At 43.5% G+C, this 13,095-nt stretch overlaps 1 protein-coding gene and 1 pseudogene across 1 annotated transcript; one reads left to right on the top strand and one right to left on the bottom strand.

The window, feature by feature from the left end:
* Positions 1-5,636: 5,636 nt before the first annotated feature.
* LOC121542640 (zymogen granule membrane protein 16) lies at positions 5,637-7,427 on the bottom strand. The gene is made up of 5 exons (XM_041852098.2): positions 7,290-7,427; positions 6,948-6,969; positions 6,765-6,817; positions 6,332-6,488; positions 5,637-5,977 (listed from the first exon to the last, which is right to left on the bottom strand). The coding sequence occupies exons 3-5, from the start codon at positions 6,814-6,816 to the stop codon at positions 5,641-5,643; spliced, it is 546 nt and encodes a 181-aa protein (XP_041708032.1). The 5' UTR covers position 6,817; positions 6,948-6,969; positions 7,290-7,427; the 3' UTR covers positions 5,637-5,640.
* A 3,948-nt stretch (positions 7,428-11,375) lies between these two features.
* LOC121543764 overlaps positions 11,376-13,095 on the top strand; it is a 24,969-nt pseudogene continuing 23,249 nt past the window's right edge.

The following is a 13,095-nucleotide window of genomic DNA, read 5'->3' as shown; positions in this document are numbered from 1 at the left end:
AGACTCATAGGAGGTACTTTAAAAGTTAGACAGTGCGAGTGTTGTCGTATGTATGAGAGTGTGAATGACAAACTTGTATACCTTGATAGAAAACTAATTGGGAATTAAAACGTCTGTGGCTGTCCAAACTGTATAATTTGGGGATAACTGTTGGGTTTGTGGTTGCTTAAACCATATAACCCGTTAAAACAATTGGGAACATAAAGCTAAAGTGATGAATTGTGTGACTGAACTGAAACGGTTGAGCTGATATGTTTGAACTGTGCCGTTTGGTGTTAGACATAGCATAATTCTGGTTATAGGTGCTTGGGTTGAGGCTTTTGTTTATTATTTGATTTAACGTTTGATGTTTGACCCTGCAAAATACTGGTTAAACAATTAGACTGAAATAATTTGGTTTATCGTTTCAATATAAACATGCACCAACTTTAACTAATTAGGTGGGAATGATTTGATTTAAATAGATAGATTAAAATACTTTAAATAACCACAGAATATTTGGAACACTAAAACGAAAAACAGCTCTTCAAAAGAGCCTGCTCCCACCGAAAGCTGAAGAGAGAGTTGCGAGGGGAGGGGCTGGAGAGAGCGAAAGTGTGGCTTTTGGAGCGAGGAAAGACTGGAGTTGGCTGGGAACACCACGGGGTGATTATTTGAGAGGTGCCTGTGGGTTTCTGACGAGGGATGAGATGGGTGAGAAAGTAGAGAATATTTACATTTGCATTTTTGGTGATTTGGCAGACGCTCTTGTCCAGAGCGACTTGCAGGAGCGATTGGGGTTGAGTGCCTTGCTCGAGGGCACATCGGCAGATTTTTCGCCTGGTCGGCTCGGGGATTGGAACCGGCGACCTCTCGGTTGTTGGCGCGGCGCTACTGATCACTAAGCTGCCTGCCGCCCCATATGAGTTTAAGGTTGTGGCGTTGTTTGATCATGTGATAAGGTTTAATTGCTAATCGGACCATAACTAATGTGGTTATGGAAGTAATGTATAGGTAGGGGAGAGCCAATAGGGGGCTCCATTGAACTATTATGGTTTATTTGGCATTTCAATGGCATAAGGTGAAATCTGTATGCATGAGGGGAATTCGATTATGTATTATTATAGTATTATGGACACTCCGTAATAAATAAACGGAACCAAACAAGACGTTACTACAGCAATAGAGAATAGTTAATGTTGTTACGTTAGTTCTTAAACCCGATGATAGAGGAAAATGCAGAACACTGTTAGAGTGTGTTTTATTTTGGCTACTAGGGTGTTTGAGACGGAAGGGCTGGCTAGACGGGGGTGATGACGTGGCTGGATGTGCGACGTTAAAGTATTTACTTTGAGAGAATCGTAGATGGTGTGGAGTGACTGGCGATGTCCCTGGTTCGAACACAGGTAGGGACAGTAGACAAAGCTTTCGCAGTGGGGCTATATACCTAGATTACTATGTGGATTGAGAAATGTGAAAGGTTGAATTAGATAGCTTAAATAGAAGTATTCTAGAAAAGTCTATGAAAATATGTTATAAGGTTACCATGCGCTCTCCCGAAGGAGCAAGGGGAGGGTGAGAGACAGTACAGTTCAGATGGTAGAAACATAATTAAATGTATGCTAATCAACGATAGCAAGTAGTTGTTTTATTAATTAGGGCATAATCAGAGAGAACAGTTAAATAAATTGAATAGCGAACTGAAATGGTTTAGCGGGAAATGAGGAATTAGATTGATACAAACAATTATTGATGGGTTAAGACTGGGGATAACCAGGAGAAAGAGATTAGCTCATCTCGTTGGAATGTTGCCTAGGGCTAGGGGAGCAGTAGTGAAGTTAGGCAGTATTTAGGTCATAAAAGTGAGCTACCAAATTAAGGCCTGGCTATTTGTGGTTGTTTTTCAAATTGGGTTTTTCAAACAAAAAACAACACACCTAGTATGATGTTTATAAAGCCTTGTTGTTTCAATTTTGGGGGGGTTTCAGCAGGTCAAGGGTGATAGGTCTTAGAGGAGCACACAGTGAATTTTATGGAGTTTTTTTTTTTTTTTTTTTTAGCTTTTGACTGAGTTTGGGGTATATATGATTTCTTATGAGAATGAATGTCATGAGGACTTAATGAACACTTGGGATAACTAACATTTATGAAATATTTAGAATAATGGTAATGTTTAGTATACTATGGGATTAAACAGTTCATTAAATGATTTCAATTGCCTCTGAACTCTGTTTTAACATTCTGGTGTTATTTTAATCATCCACACTAGTAAATTCTAAAGGCATGAGAGGAGGACTTTAAGATAGTTTATTTTACTAAGTTGAGGGTAATTTATAGTACTGTGAAAATTGTGAAGAAGATTATAATTTGGTAATAATATATTTGATTTGAACCATTAAATAACAGAAGACAGAGTGGAGGAAATGGCAATTGGATAATGAATTACCAATATTACCAAAGTGATTGTTTAGGTAGGTGGTAATATTGACAAATGGCCAAATCATGTGTCAAAAAGGGGGGATGGTTGGATTAAATATTAAATATATACGAAGGAGAGGACAAAATACTTTAAAAAAACAAAAAAAACATGTATGATAGTTTATTAACCACACCTGTATGTCAGAGGTTTTGTGCCCCACAGGTGAACTAAAGGAGAAGGTGACCCACTCTATCTAACCAGGAGACTGAATCAGGCCTGGCGGGAAGGGCCCTACCAAGTACTGCCTTTGCCAGCAGAATAGCTGAGAGATCCATCTGGGTGCATGTCACTCACTGCAAAAAGGTAAACCCAGCTACACCTGACGAACAAACACAGAGTTAGGAGAAAGATCCGATCACCACTAGGGCTCGGGGGTTGGCTCCTTAACGAAGATTCCCTTACCCTGTCTGATCATCCCTGTGTGAGTTCGATAGAAGGTGAAGCAATGGGTTGGCCTCTGGCGTCTGACATGTTCTCAGGGCGAGGGTGGGAATTCACAGGTCTCCCGACGGTAGGTAGCTGTCTGATTGTGGGGGCAATATTCCTAACACACACGGACCCTCCTGTTTCAGCCAGAAGTGGTAGTTAACCTAACACAAGTTGAAAAGGCATAGGAGACAGCTAGACGTAGGGAAAGGGGAAATACTAGGGACTTTAGGGAAGGACATCACCAATCTCCATACACAGTTTAGGGACAGGTGGAGTATTGTGAAAGTAGGGAATTATCAGAAATGGCAGTGCGACCCATATGAGGGTAGGTACTGTCTGAAAGTCTGAATTATGCTAAAACTGATTACAGACCTGACAAGTGAGATATCTTCTTCAACTGGGGCACCCTATAGAGTAAACCTCTCTGAGGGAGGTAGTGAGACAGTGCAAACTATAGACCTGAAGGAAGTAGTACAGATGGAGACGGAGTAAATAGATTTTAACCTGTGGTTGGAATGGATTCAGTATACGGTCTAAAGAGGACTGTTAAGGTTAACAACTACTCCGTTCCCCTTGACAGGCTTTGACTCTCTGTCAGGTTTATCCTCCATGCAAGCCACCTGGGGATGTGGTGAAAGAGTCTTATGGTAACTTGCACTATCTGTATCCCCCGATAACAAAGTCATCCCTGTCACGATCGTCTTCAAAAGGAGCAGACCAATACGCAGCGTGTTGAGCGAACATGATGACTTTATTATACTAAAGTGCAAAACAATAAACGATTCATGAAGTCCACAGTTACAATGACCGTAAAGGAACAAAAACCCACAACACTAAGGTGAACACTGACAGTTTAAATATGGCTCCCAATCAGAGATAACGAGCCGACAGCTGACACTCGTTACCACTGATTGGGAGTCACACGACCAAACAATGAAACACAACCAAATACAACACAACCAAATGAACACACCCCTGGCTCAAAATACACAGTCCCGGAGCCAGAGCGTGACAGTACCCCCTAAAGGCGCGGACTCCGACCGCGCCTACACCCCAAATAGGGAAGGGCTGGGTGGGTATTGCTCCTCGGAGGCGGCTCCGGCTCCGGGCTTGACCACCACCCTACTACAATCCCCCCGTAGTGCCCCCCAGTCCGATCTGACCCAGCTAGCTGGATCAGGACTGCCGACGCGCATCCCTGGCTTGGCGCGTGAGGCAGGAATGGACCGGACCTGGCAGACGATACGCACCCTTTGCATGGTGCGTGGGCCGGAACAGGCCTCACCAGGCTGAAGACTCGCATCCCTGGCTTGGTGCGAGTAGCAGGAATGGGCTGAATCCGGCTGACGACTCGCACCCTTGGCTTGGTGCGAGTAGCAGGAATGGGCTGAATCTGGCTGACGACTCGCACCCTTGGCTTGGTGCGAGTAGCAGGAATGGGCTGAATCCGGCTGACGACTCGCACCCTTGGCTTGATGCGAGTAGCAGGAATGGGCTGAATCCGGCTGGCGACTCGCACCCTTGACTTGGTACGAGTGGCAGGAATGGGCCGGACTGGGCTGGCGACGTGCACCACAGACCTGGTGCGGAGAGCAGGAACGGGCAGAGCCGGGCTGACGAGACGCACCACAGGCTTGATGCGGAGAGCAGGCACGGGCCGTGCCGGACTGACGACGCACACCACTGGCTTGGTGCGGGAAGCTTGGATGGGCCGGACTGTACTGGGGACACACACCACTGGTCCTACACCGGGATCTGGAACGGGCCGGACCGGACTGGCAACACACGCCAGTACCTCTCGCCGTGCCTCTACTTCCTCCATCCCCTCTTCGACCAGTGGCCCCCGTAACCCGGCGGCCTTCTCCGGCAACCCACTGGGCCGCTCTATCGCGGCCTCCCGCTGGTCCGACGTCGTGAGCCCCCCCCTAAAAATTTTCGGGGCGTCTCTCCTACCCGTGGACCAGGTCTCCATGTCCCTCGCCAGCCTCTCGCCCTTCTGCCATAATGTCAAGCCCTTCTCTTCCTCACTCGGCTTGACCCAGTCCAGGAGGCGAAGGAGATCTGTGAGGGATCTCCCTGGCGATGGCTCCTGGACACGCTGCGATATTGTCAATGCAATGCAATACGATATCGTTGAAAATAATATCCCGATATGTAACAATCGATTTCTTCCCCCCTTCATCACTATTGGATAGGCGTTTTAACGGTCTTGCAGTTATACATTTAGGTTCTTATTGAGTTTGTTCAGTTTGAGTTTGTTAAGATGACAGATTAGTATATTGTAGCTTCTGGTCACTACTGTATGTATTTTCTTATCAAAAGAAATACAATGAAATATAATGATTAAAGATATGCTTTTTATTAAATCTCAGTATGCAAAAGGAGCACACAAAAAAAATACAGTGTGTATAAAATAGTGAAGGTGAAGTACCATGATATGCAATTATCTCCCCATAATATTTTATTGTTCAATTCATCAAATATATAATGAATCCTTTAAATCCCATATGATTATTTCATTAATTGTGATAAATACAACCTCAAGTGATGAGTAACAACGCATGTGGTCCGTGACCCACTCACTCAAACGGGATCACCTCACTTGAAGCAGTACAAAATTACTCCCAAAAAAATTCTAAATATTCAAATTAATTCAGTTTAAAATCGCATGAAGCACCCATCAGATAGTGATATTAAATCTGTATCCGGGAAACCATCCCAAAGAGCAAGACATACTTAATTTTTTTTCTCGATTAAGAGGAGGTACTGTTTCCAGCCTCTTCCTTGTACACCAATCCCCAGTGGGCTCCGATGGAAGTGATCCCGGCACCGTTGAAGCGACCGCTGAGCAGCCTCAGCTCATTGCCCTTGTTGGCTGGGTAGAAGTTGAAGGAGACTTGGTTAGGCAGGCCGGCCGCCAGAGTGCGCCCTGTGTTGGTGGTGATCACCAGGTAGCAGATGTAGTCTGCTGGGTTGTACTTCCCAGACACCTCGACGATGGCCTCATCCTTAAACAGCTCCATCTCCTGCTTTTCACCCACTTCGCGACCGAACACAGGAGACCAGGTGTTGCTATATCTCAGCTGGAACCTAAAACAGAGGAAGCTTTTCACGTTGGTTGTGTTTTGATAAGGCACATTCAGACGGAGACAGCAGGTAGCGTCAGAGAATATCAAGGACTGACATTTTCCATTGTACTCTGGGTTAGATATGATAACACTATTGTTTTGTCATGTACTGAATATGTAATAAACACAATAAATACAGAAATACAGAAATACAGAAAGAAAGAAAGAAAGAAAGAAAGAAAGAAAGAAAGAAAGAAAGAAAGAAAGAAAGAAAGAAAGAAAGAAAGAAAGAAAGAAAGAAAGAAAGAGTGTGTCTGTTGGGTAGTGTAGTTGGACTGAGTCGGTGGTGTCTGTTCATGGGTCAGGGTCTGCTCACCCGTTGATGTAGGCGTTGTTGTTGTAGTAGTAGTAGTAGTAGTAGTTGTTGTTCTCCCACACTCTGACCGCTGTGATGCGTCCCTCACCGGAGGAAGCAAATGGGGTGCCAGTGCCCAGACCCACCGCAGAGGAATACGAGTACGGTTCTTTGATGGCTAAAATAACATGGGCAATATGTTTACTATATTTACTATATTAATAAAACATATTTATATATACATCATTTCAATTTTGCCAACACATTTCTGAAATATCTTTATATTATGAATAAAGTGCAGATTAATTAACAAAAGTATATTCTGCAATGCTTTAATACATCAGCTTTTGTCTCAAAGAAGAACTCCTAAGTCTAACTGAAAAAGACAAGTTGGGGAAAGCACAAAAGCTATTATTGAATAATTATAATTCAGAATTGTATTTGTATTACTCACGCATTGCCAAGCAGCTGGCCAAGAAGACTGTGACAAACAGGATTGAGAACATTCTGCAAAAGGGAGACATCAATACTTAAGACCTTTAATTTCAGTCAATGTCAATTTAAATGGTAAAACTTGAAATCATTTTGTTAATAATGTTTTTCATAGTAGTTCACAAAAACAGCTAAGGCATTTTACCTGTCAGGTCAACCAGTGTTTCCTAGAAGGGGATAAGAAAATAACCTTTTGAATTGTGAAATGTGACTTAACAAACAAACCATTCTTGAATGTGAAATGTTACAAAACAGCTTTAAAAAGTTGAACCTACTCTTGTTTACTACAATCACTCTTGTAGTGCTAAGCTACTGTCAAATAAAAATGATGTCAGATCAATTACATTTACATTTAGAGGCAATAGGGCCAAAGTGTTTGTGCCCATGTACCAAGACATGATGAGTATTAACGTCATAATATTTCCCTCACCCGTATCATGCATTAAATACAAGTGCACATTTTATATTTAGCTAGTTGTGTACATACCCACAGTGATATCTTGAGATTTGTTTGAAAACCTGTGAAAGGTTTGTATCTCTCTGTCTCTGCCAGGTCCTTCTAGTCTACTGCTTCCTCTTAGAACTGCATTTATACATGCTGAACATTCCATCAGCTCTAGATGGAAGGAGCATGGCAAAGAACACCTTTAGTCAGTCAGAAGTCAGACATTGTTTTCTAATTGGTCGAGGCTACTTTCGGAGGGAGTGTCGAGGACATATAATAAGGAAATAATTGTATTCAGAGGATGTTCTTTCTTTTGAATATTAACAAATGAATGATCTGAAATTGGGATAAAAAAAAAGATACAATCTAACAACCAAACGATTAAAAGAATATACCAAAATCATATGAATGTGTACGAAAATCGCTCAAAATCAGTCTCCCAATCTTCAGTTGTTTTATTACCCCAAGAGGAACTTCTTCCCTTCAAACAGGCTGAAAAGGACGTGGATCTGGTCATTAATAGGGTGGTTAGTTCATTGGTTTGCTCAAATATCTATTTTATTGTAGAAGATTTGTTTCAGTACATGTATTTCAATTTAATTCTAGCGGGGCAGATGAGATTCTCAATTTTTCGTCTCTATTATTGTCAGACGTTTTCTGCAGTCTGTTACAATACTCACATCTTCATTAAATCACTGGCAACCTGTACATGTTTCTACAGGAAATCAATCTGATTTCATTTTCTGCAGATTAATCAGATAAATATCAGTAGGAGCTACAAAGTGAGAAAATTAAATAAAAGTTTGTATACACATGACAAAGTGAAATACCCTGAGGTAGTAGTAGTAGTAGCCGTATCTCAGCTGGAACCTAAGAAACAGAGCAGGCTTCTTCCTTGCTGAGTGGCCTTTCAGGTTATGTCGATATAGGACTTGTTTTACTGTGGATATAGATACTTTTGTACCTGTTTCCTCCAGCATCTTCACAAGGTCCTTTGCTGTTGTTCTGGGATTGATTTGCACTTTTTGCTCCAAAGTACCTTCATCTCTAGGAGACAGAACGTGTCTCCTTCCTGAGCGGTATGGCGGCTGCGTGGTCCCATGGTGTTTATAATTGTGTACTATTGTTTGTTCAGATGAACGTGGTACCTTCAGGCATTTGGAAATTGCTCCCAAGGATGAACCAGACTTGTGGAGGTCTACCAAAAAAAATTCTGAGGTCTTGGCTGATTTCTTTTGATTTTCCCATGATGTCAAACACAGAGGCACTGAGTTTGAAGGTAGGCCTTGAAATACATCCACAGATACACCTCCAATAGACTAAAATGATGTCAATTAGCCTATCAGAAGCTTCTAAAGCCATGACATGAGAGTATGAAAAATGTATGCACTAACTAACTGTAAGTCGCTCTGGATAAGAGCGTCTTCTAAATGACTAAAATGTAAAAATGTAATGACATAATTTCCTGGAATTTTCCAAGCTGTTTAAAGGCACAGTCAACTTAGTGTATGTAAACTTCTGACCCACTGGAATTGTGATACAGTGAATTATAAGTGAAATAAACAATTGTTGGAAAAATTACTTGTGTCATGCACAAAGTAGATGTCCTAACCGACTTGCCAAAACTATAGTTTGTTAACAAGACATTTGTGGAGTGGTAGAAAAACAACAAGTTTTAATGACTCCAACCTAAGTGTATGTAAACTTCCGACTTCAACTGTATATATAAGTGTTTGTTTTGGGCTTCGTCCCTGTCGTTTTTCATGACGTACCTTATGTTGGGGAGAAATAAAAAACCCTATTACTTATTCCTAAGCCTGTATTCTATCATTATATAACGTGACAGCTTCTATGAAAATCTATATAAATCAGAATGTAACAACGGTTGGATTGATCCTACAGCCTTCTTAGACTCAACAAACCTGAAGCAACTATCAGCAGACAAAAAATTATCATAAAAAACAGAGATCACCCAAAAATAAATATTAGATACTGTTAAAACATTCATGTGGAGAAAAGCACCAGGAATGGACGGCTTTCCTATAGAATTCTATTGAACTTTTTGGGACAAGTTAGTGCCCCTATTTACACAAACGACAACACACGCCACTTTGGCTTCCCTCCAGGCCTGAGGACAAAGACTTTCCTCTTGGCTCAGATTAAAGATATGACAGATAGGAGTGGCTATAGAGTCAGCTACCATCCTCAGTCGCTTTCCATCTAAGTTGTCAATGCCAGGAGGTTTGTCATTATTGATCGATAACAATACTTTTCCCACCTCTCCCATACTAACATTACAAAATTCAAACTTGCTTTTCTTTCATTATTTTTTTTGTTTATACATGAGTATGATGGCTCACTGTTCATTGTTGGCATTTCCTGCCTAAGTTTGCCCATTTGCCAATAAAGTAATAATTTGCCAATAAAGTAATCAATTGGCAACATCAAATGGTTTTGAATTTGTGTTTCTGCCCATAATTTCGTTTAAAGTACCCCAAAGTTTTTTTTCCATCATTCTTTATATCATTGATCTTGGCTTCATAATACAGTTTCTTATTTCTTCTTGTTAAGTTTAGTCACATAATTTCTCAATTTGCAGTAAGTCAACCAGTCAGATGTGCAGCCAGACTTATTAGCCACTCCTTTTGCCCCATCTCTTTCAGTCATACAGTTTTTCAATTCCTCATCAATCCATGGAGCCTTAACAATTCTAAAAGTATGTTTCTTAACAGGTGCATGTTTATCAATAATTTGAAGAAGTAATTTCATAAATGTATTAAGTGCAGCATCTGGATGCTCCTTATTAATCACATCAGACCAACAAATATTTTTTTTCATCATCCACATAAGAGTCACAGCAAAATATCTTGGCAAGAACACCGACCACTCCCCCGGCCAGTCCTGGCAGTAGGACTGCAGGAACCTACGCACATCCTGATTCACCCGTTGCACCTGCCCATTAGACTTGGGGTGAAACCCAGGGGTCAGGCTGACCGAGACCCCCAGACGTTCCATGAACGCCTTCCAGACCCTGCTGAATTACACACTGCTGAAATGCGATCTCCCTCCATCTCCACACCTGAGGCGGTGATGCGGTATTCGAGGAAGGAGATGGACTGCTGGAAAAACAGACACGTTTCTGCCTTGGCATTAAGGTCATTCTCCATCAGTTGGCCCAGCACTTTGCGAACCAGGGACACATGCTCAGCGCGCGTAGCGGAATACACCAGAATGTCATCGATGTAGACCACCACACTGCGACCAAGCATGTCTCGAAACACTCATCAAACCGTACGGCATCACCAGGTATTCGTAATGCCCCGTGGTTGTGCTGAATTCTGTCTTTCACTTGTCCCCCTCTCGGACACCCACCAGGTTGTACACACTCCGGAGATCTAATTTTGTGAAGAAGCGCGCCCCATGCATTGACTCGATTCCAGATGGAAAGAGGAGTAGAGGATAACTATAACGAATTGTCCCCTTGTTAAGTGCTCGGTAATCAATGTAAGGGCGCAGACCTCCGTCTTTCTTCTTCACAAAAAAGAAACTTGAGGAGTGGGTCTCGTGCGTAACCATCGTGACTGGTGCTGTAACTTCCCTAACGAACCCTGACCCTAATGGTCGACTGTCAAGTGCTTTGATGGGTAGTGGAATGGATAGGGGAACCAACGTAATACCTAGACTATGAGCTAACAACCTGTCCATAAAGTTCCCAGCTGCGCCTGAATCAACCAGCGCCTTACACTGGGAAACTACTGTGTAATCAGGGATGGTGACGTGTATGGTGCAGTGCGCAGCAGAGGGCTATGAACGAGTGTGGTTTTGCGCTACCTGGGGTGACGCAAGAGTGCCCTGCCTGCTGCCTCCAGACCCGGAAGAACCCTGACGACAGCGTGCAGCAGAATGTCCTCTCCTGCCACAAGAGTCACACTGGAGCTGTCGTCCTCCGTTCTCCCGGATCGCTGCACCACCCAGCTCCATCGGAGCTGAATCCAGGTTGAGGGGGTTGAAACGGGCAGGCCCCTTCCAGGACGTCCTCTTGCAGCTAGCAAGTTGTCCAAATGGATGACCATGTCCACCAGATGGTCGAAAGTGAACTTGGTATCCCGGCAGGCTAGCTCCCTTCAGATGTCCTCTCGCAGGCTGCACTGGAAGCTGTCAATGAGGGCCCTCTCGATCCACCCGGACCCAGGCGCTGAGGACAAAACTCCAGGTCCTCGTCCCCTGCCTCAGGTGGACCAGCTGCTCGCCCGCTTCTCTACCTTCGGGCGGGTGATGGAAGACTGCCCGGAAGAGGTGAGCGAACTCCCCATAGTTGTCCAATGCAGCTCCTCCTTCACTCCAGACCGCGTTGGCCCACTCCAGGGCTTTCCCCGAGAGGCAGGAGACGAGGGTGGACACCTTCTCCCGCTCCGATAGAAGGGCTGATGGTTGAGAAGTAGAGGTCCAGCTGCAGGAAGAATCCCTGACAGTGGGAAGCTGTCCCGTCATAATCCCTCGGTCGGGATAGATGAATCCCTTTGGGTGCTGGGGTGTGGGTGGCTGGATCTGGTCACTCAGCTGGTCCCGAAGGGTCGGGTCCTCTCCTCTCCAGGCGTTGGACAACCTGGAGAACCCAATCCATCGCTTCTCCCAAGCTGGCTAGCATCGTAGAATGCTCCCGGACCCGCGCCACGACTCCAGGCACGTATTCTTCTCCTGCTGACTCCAAGTCTTGGTGTGTGATTCTGTGGTGAGTGATTTTGAAGGAGTCAGGTGCAGGAGGGTAAATCACAGAATAATGGGTTTATTCCGAAAACACAGCGGTACGCAGCAATGCATCAAACACTCCTGTGCGTAAATCAGGCGCACTGGGAAACAACAAGGCACACGGGTGAATATCCCGGCGATACAAAATACTAGGAGCTTCACCGAGCTAAACTAACCTCCACAATAAACAATCACACACAAAGACAAGGGGGCAGAGGGACCACATATACAGATACTGATTAGGGGATATGAACCAGGTGTGTAATAAACAAGGCAAAACAAATGGAATGATGAGATGAGGAGCGGCAGTGGCTAGAAGGCCGGTGACGATGAACGCCGAGGCCTATCTGAACAAGGAGAAGAGGCAGCTTCGGAGGTAGTCATGACAAATAGGGCCAAAATGTTTATTTCTTTAGAGTCTAAGACGATTGGTGGGGGGTGCTAAGCTGATTAATGGAATTGTTTTAAGATGGTCATACTATGAATAATTTAGCTATTTGACTAGAATTTTAGGACCCCTTTAGGTATCTCCCAAAAATATTTTTACATTATTTGATAGAATATTGATTTTGGCTGCTAAAGCCCATAGAAATGCATTGAATAACACATTCAGAAATGGCAAAAAGGACAGTCAAAAAATAAATAATAAGAAACAAGGATTTGAAGTGTCTGTCCTAAATCTAGGAGATATAAAAAATCTTAGGAAATAAATATATACACATATTTAACCACTTTTCTGGGTAGGCACAAAACGACCTTCATACTGTACTTCCATTCTTTTTTTAAACCGGTACCGGTTACCTTCAGATGAGTCCTGTGACAGTTGTGGTGTTATAGAGCAAAACGGAGAACACCATCGTATTCGTGAGAATCACCCCTTTCCACAGTGTGGTCCCATTAGTTTGTAGACCAAATGGTTCGGACTCTACCAAACAGAAGTTGGCACATCGATGGTACCGACTTCAGACGAGTCTCATGCCACTTGTGGGGGCCGTAGAGGAAAACGGAGACCACCATCGTGTTCATGAGTCTCATCTTTCAATAGAGTGGTCATAATACTTTTGCGAGAAGACCGATGTTTGGGATGTCTCATGGTCTG

The sequence above is a fragment of the Coregonus clupeaformis genome, unplaced genomic scaffold (genome assembly GCF_020615455.1).
Source record: "Coregonus clupeaformis isolate EN_2021a unplaced genomic scaffold, ASM2061545v1 scaf0868, whole genome shotgun sequence".
In the NCBI taxonomy this organism is placed as follows: Eukaryota; Metazoa; Chordata; class Actinopteri; order Salmoniformes; family Salmonidae; genus Coregonus; species Coregonus clupeaformis.
The sequence above is the reverse complement of the archived record's forward strand: the minus strand, read 5'-3'. Positions and strand labels throughout refer to the sequence as shown.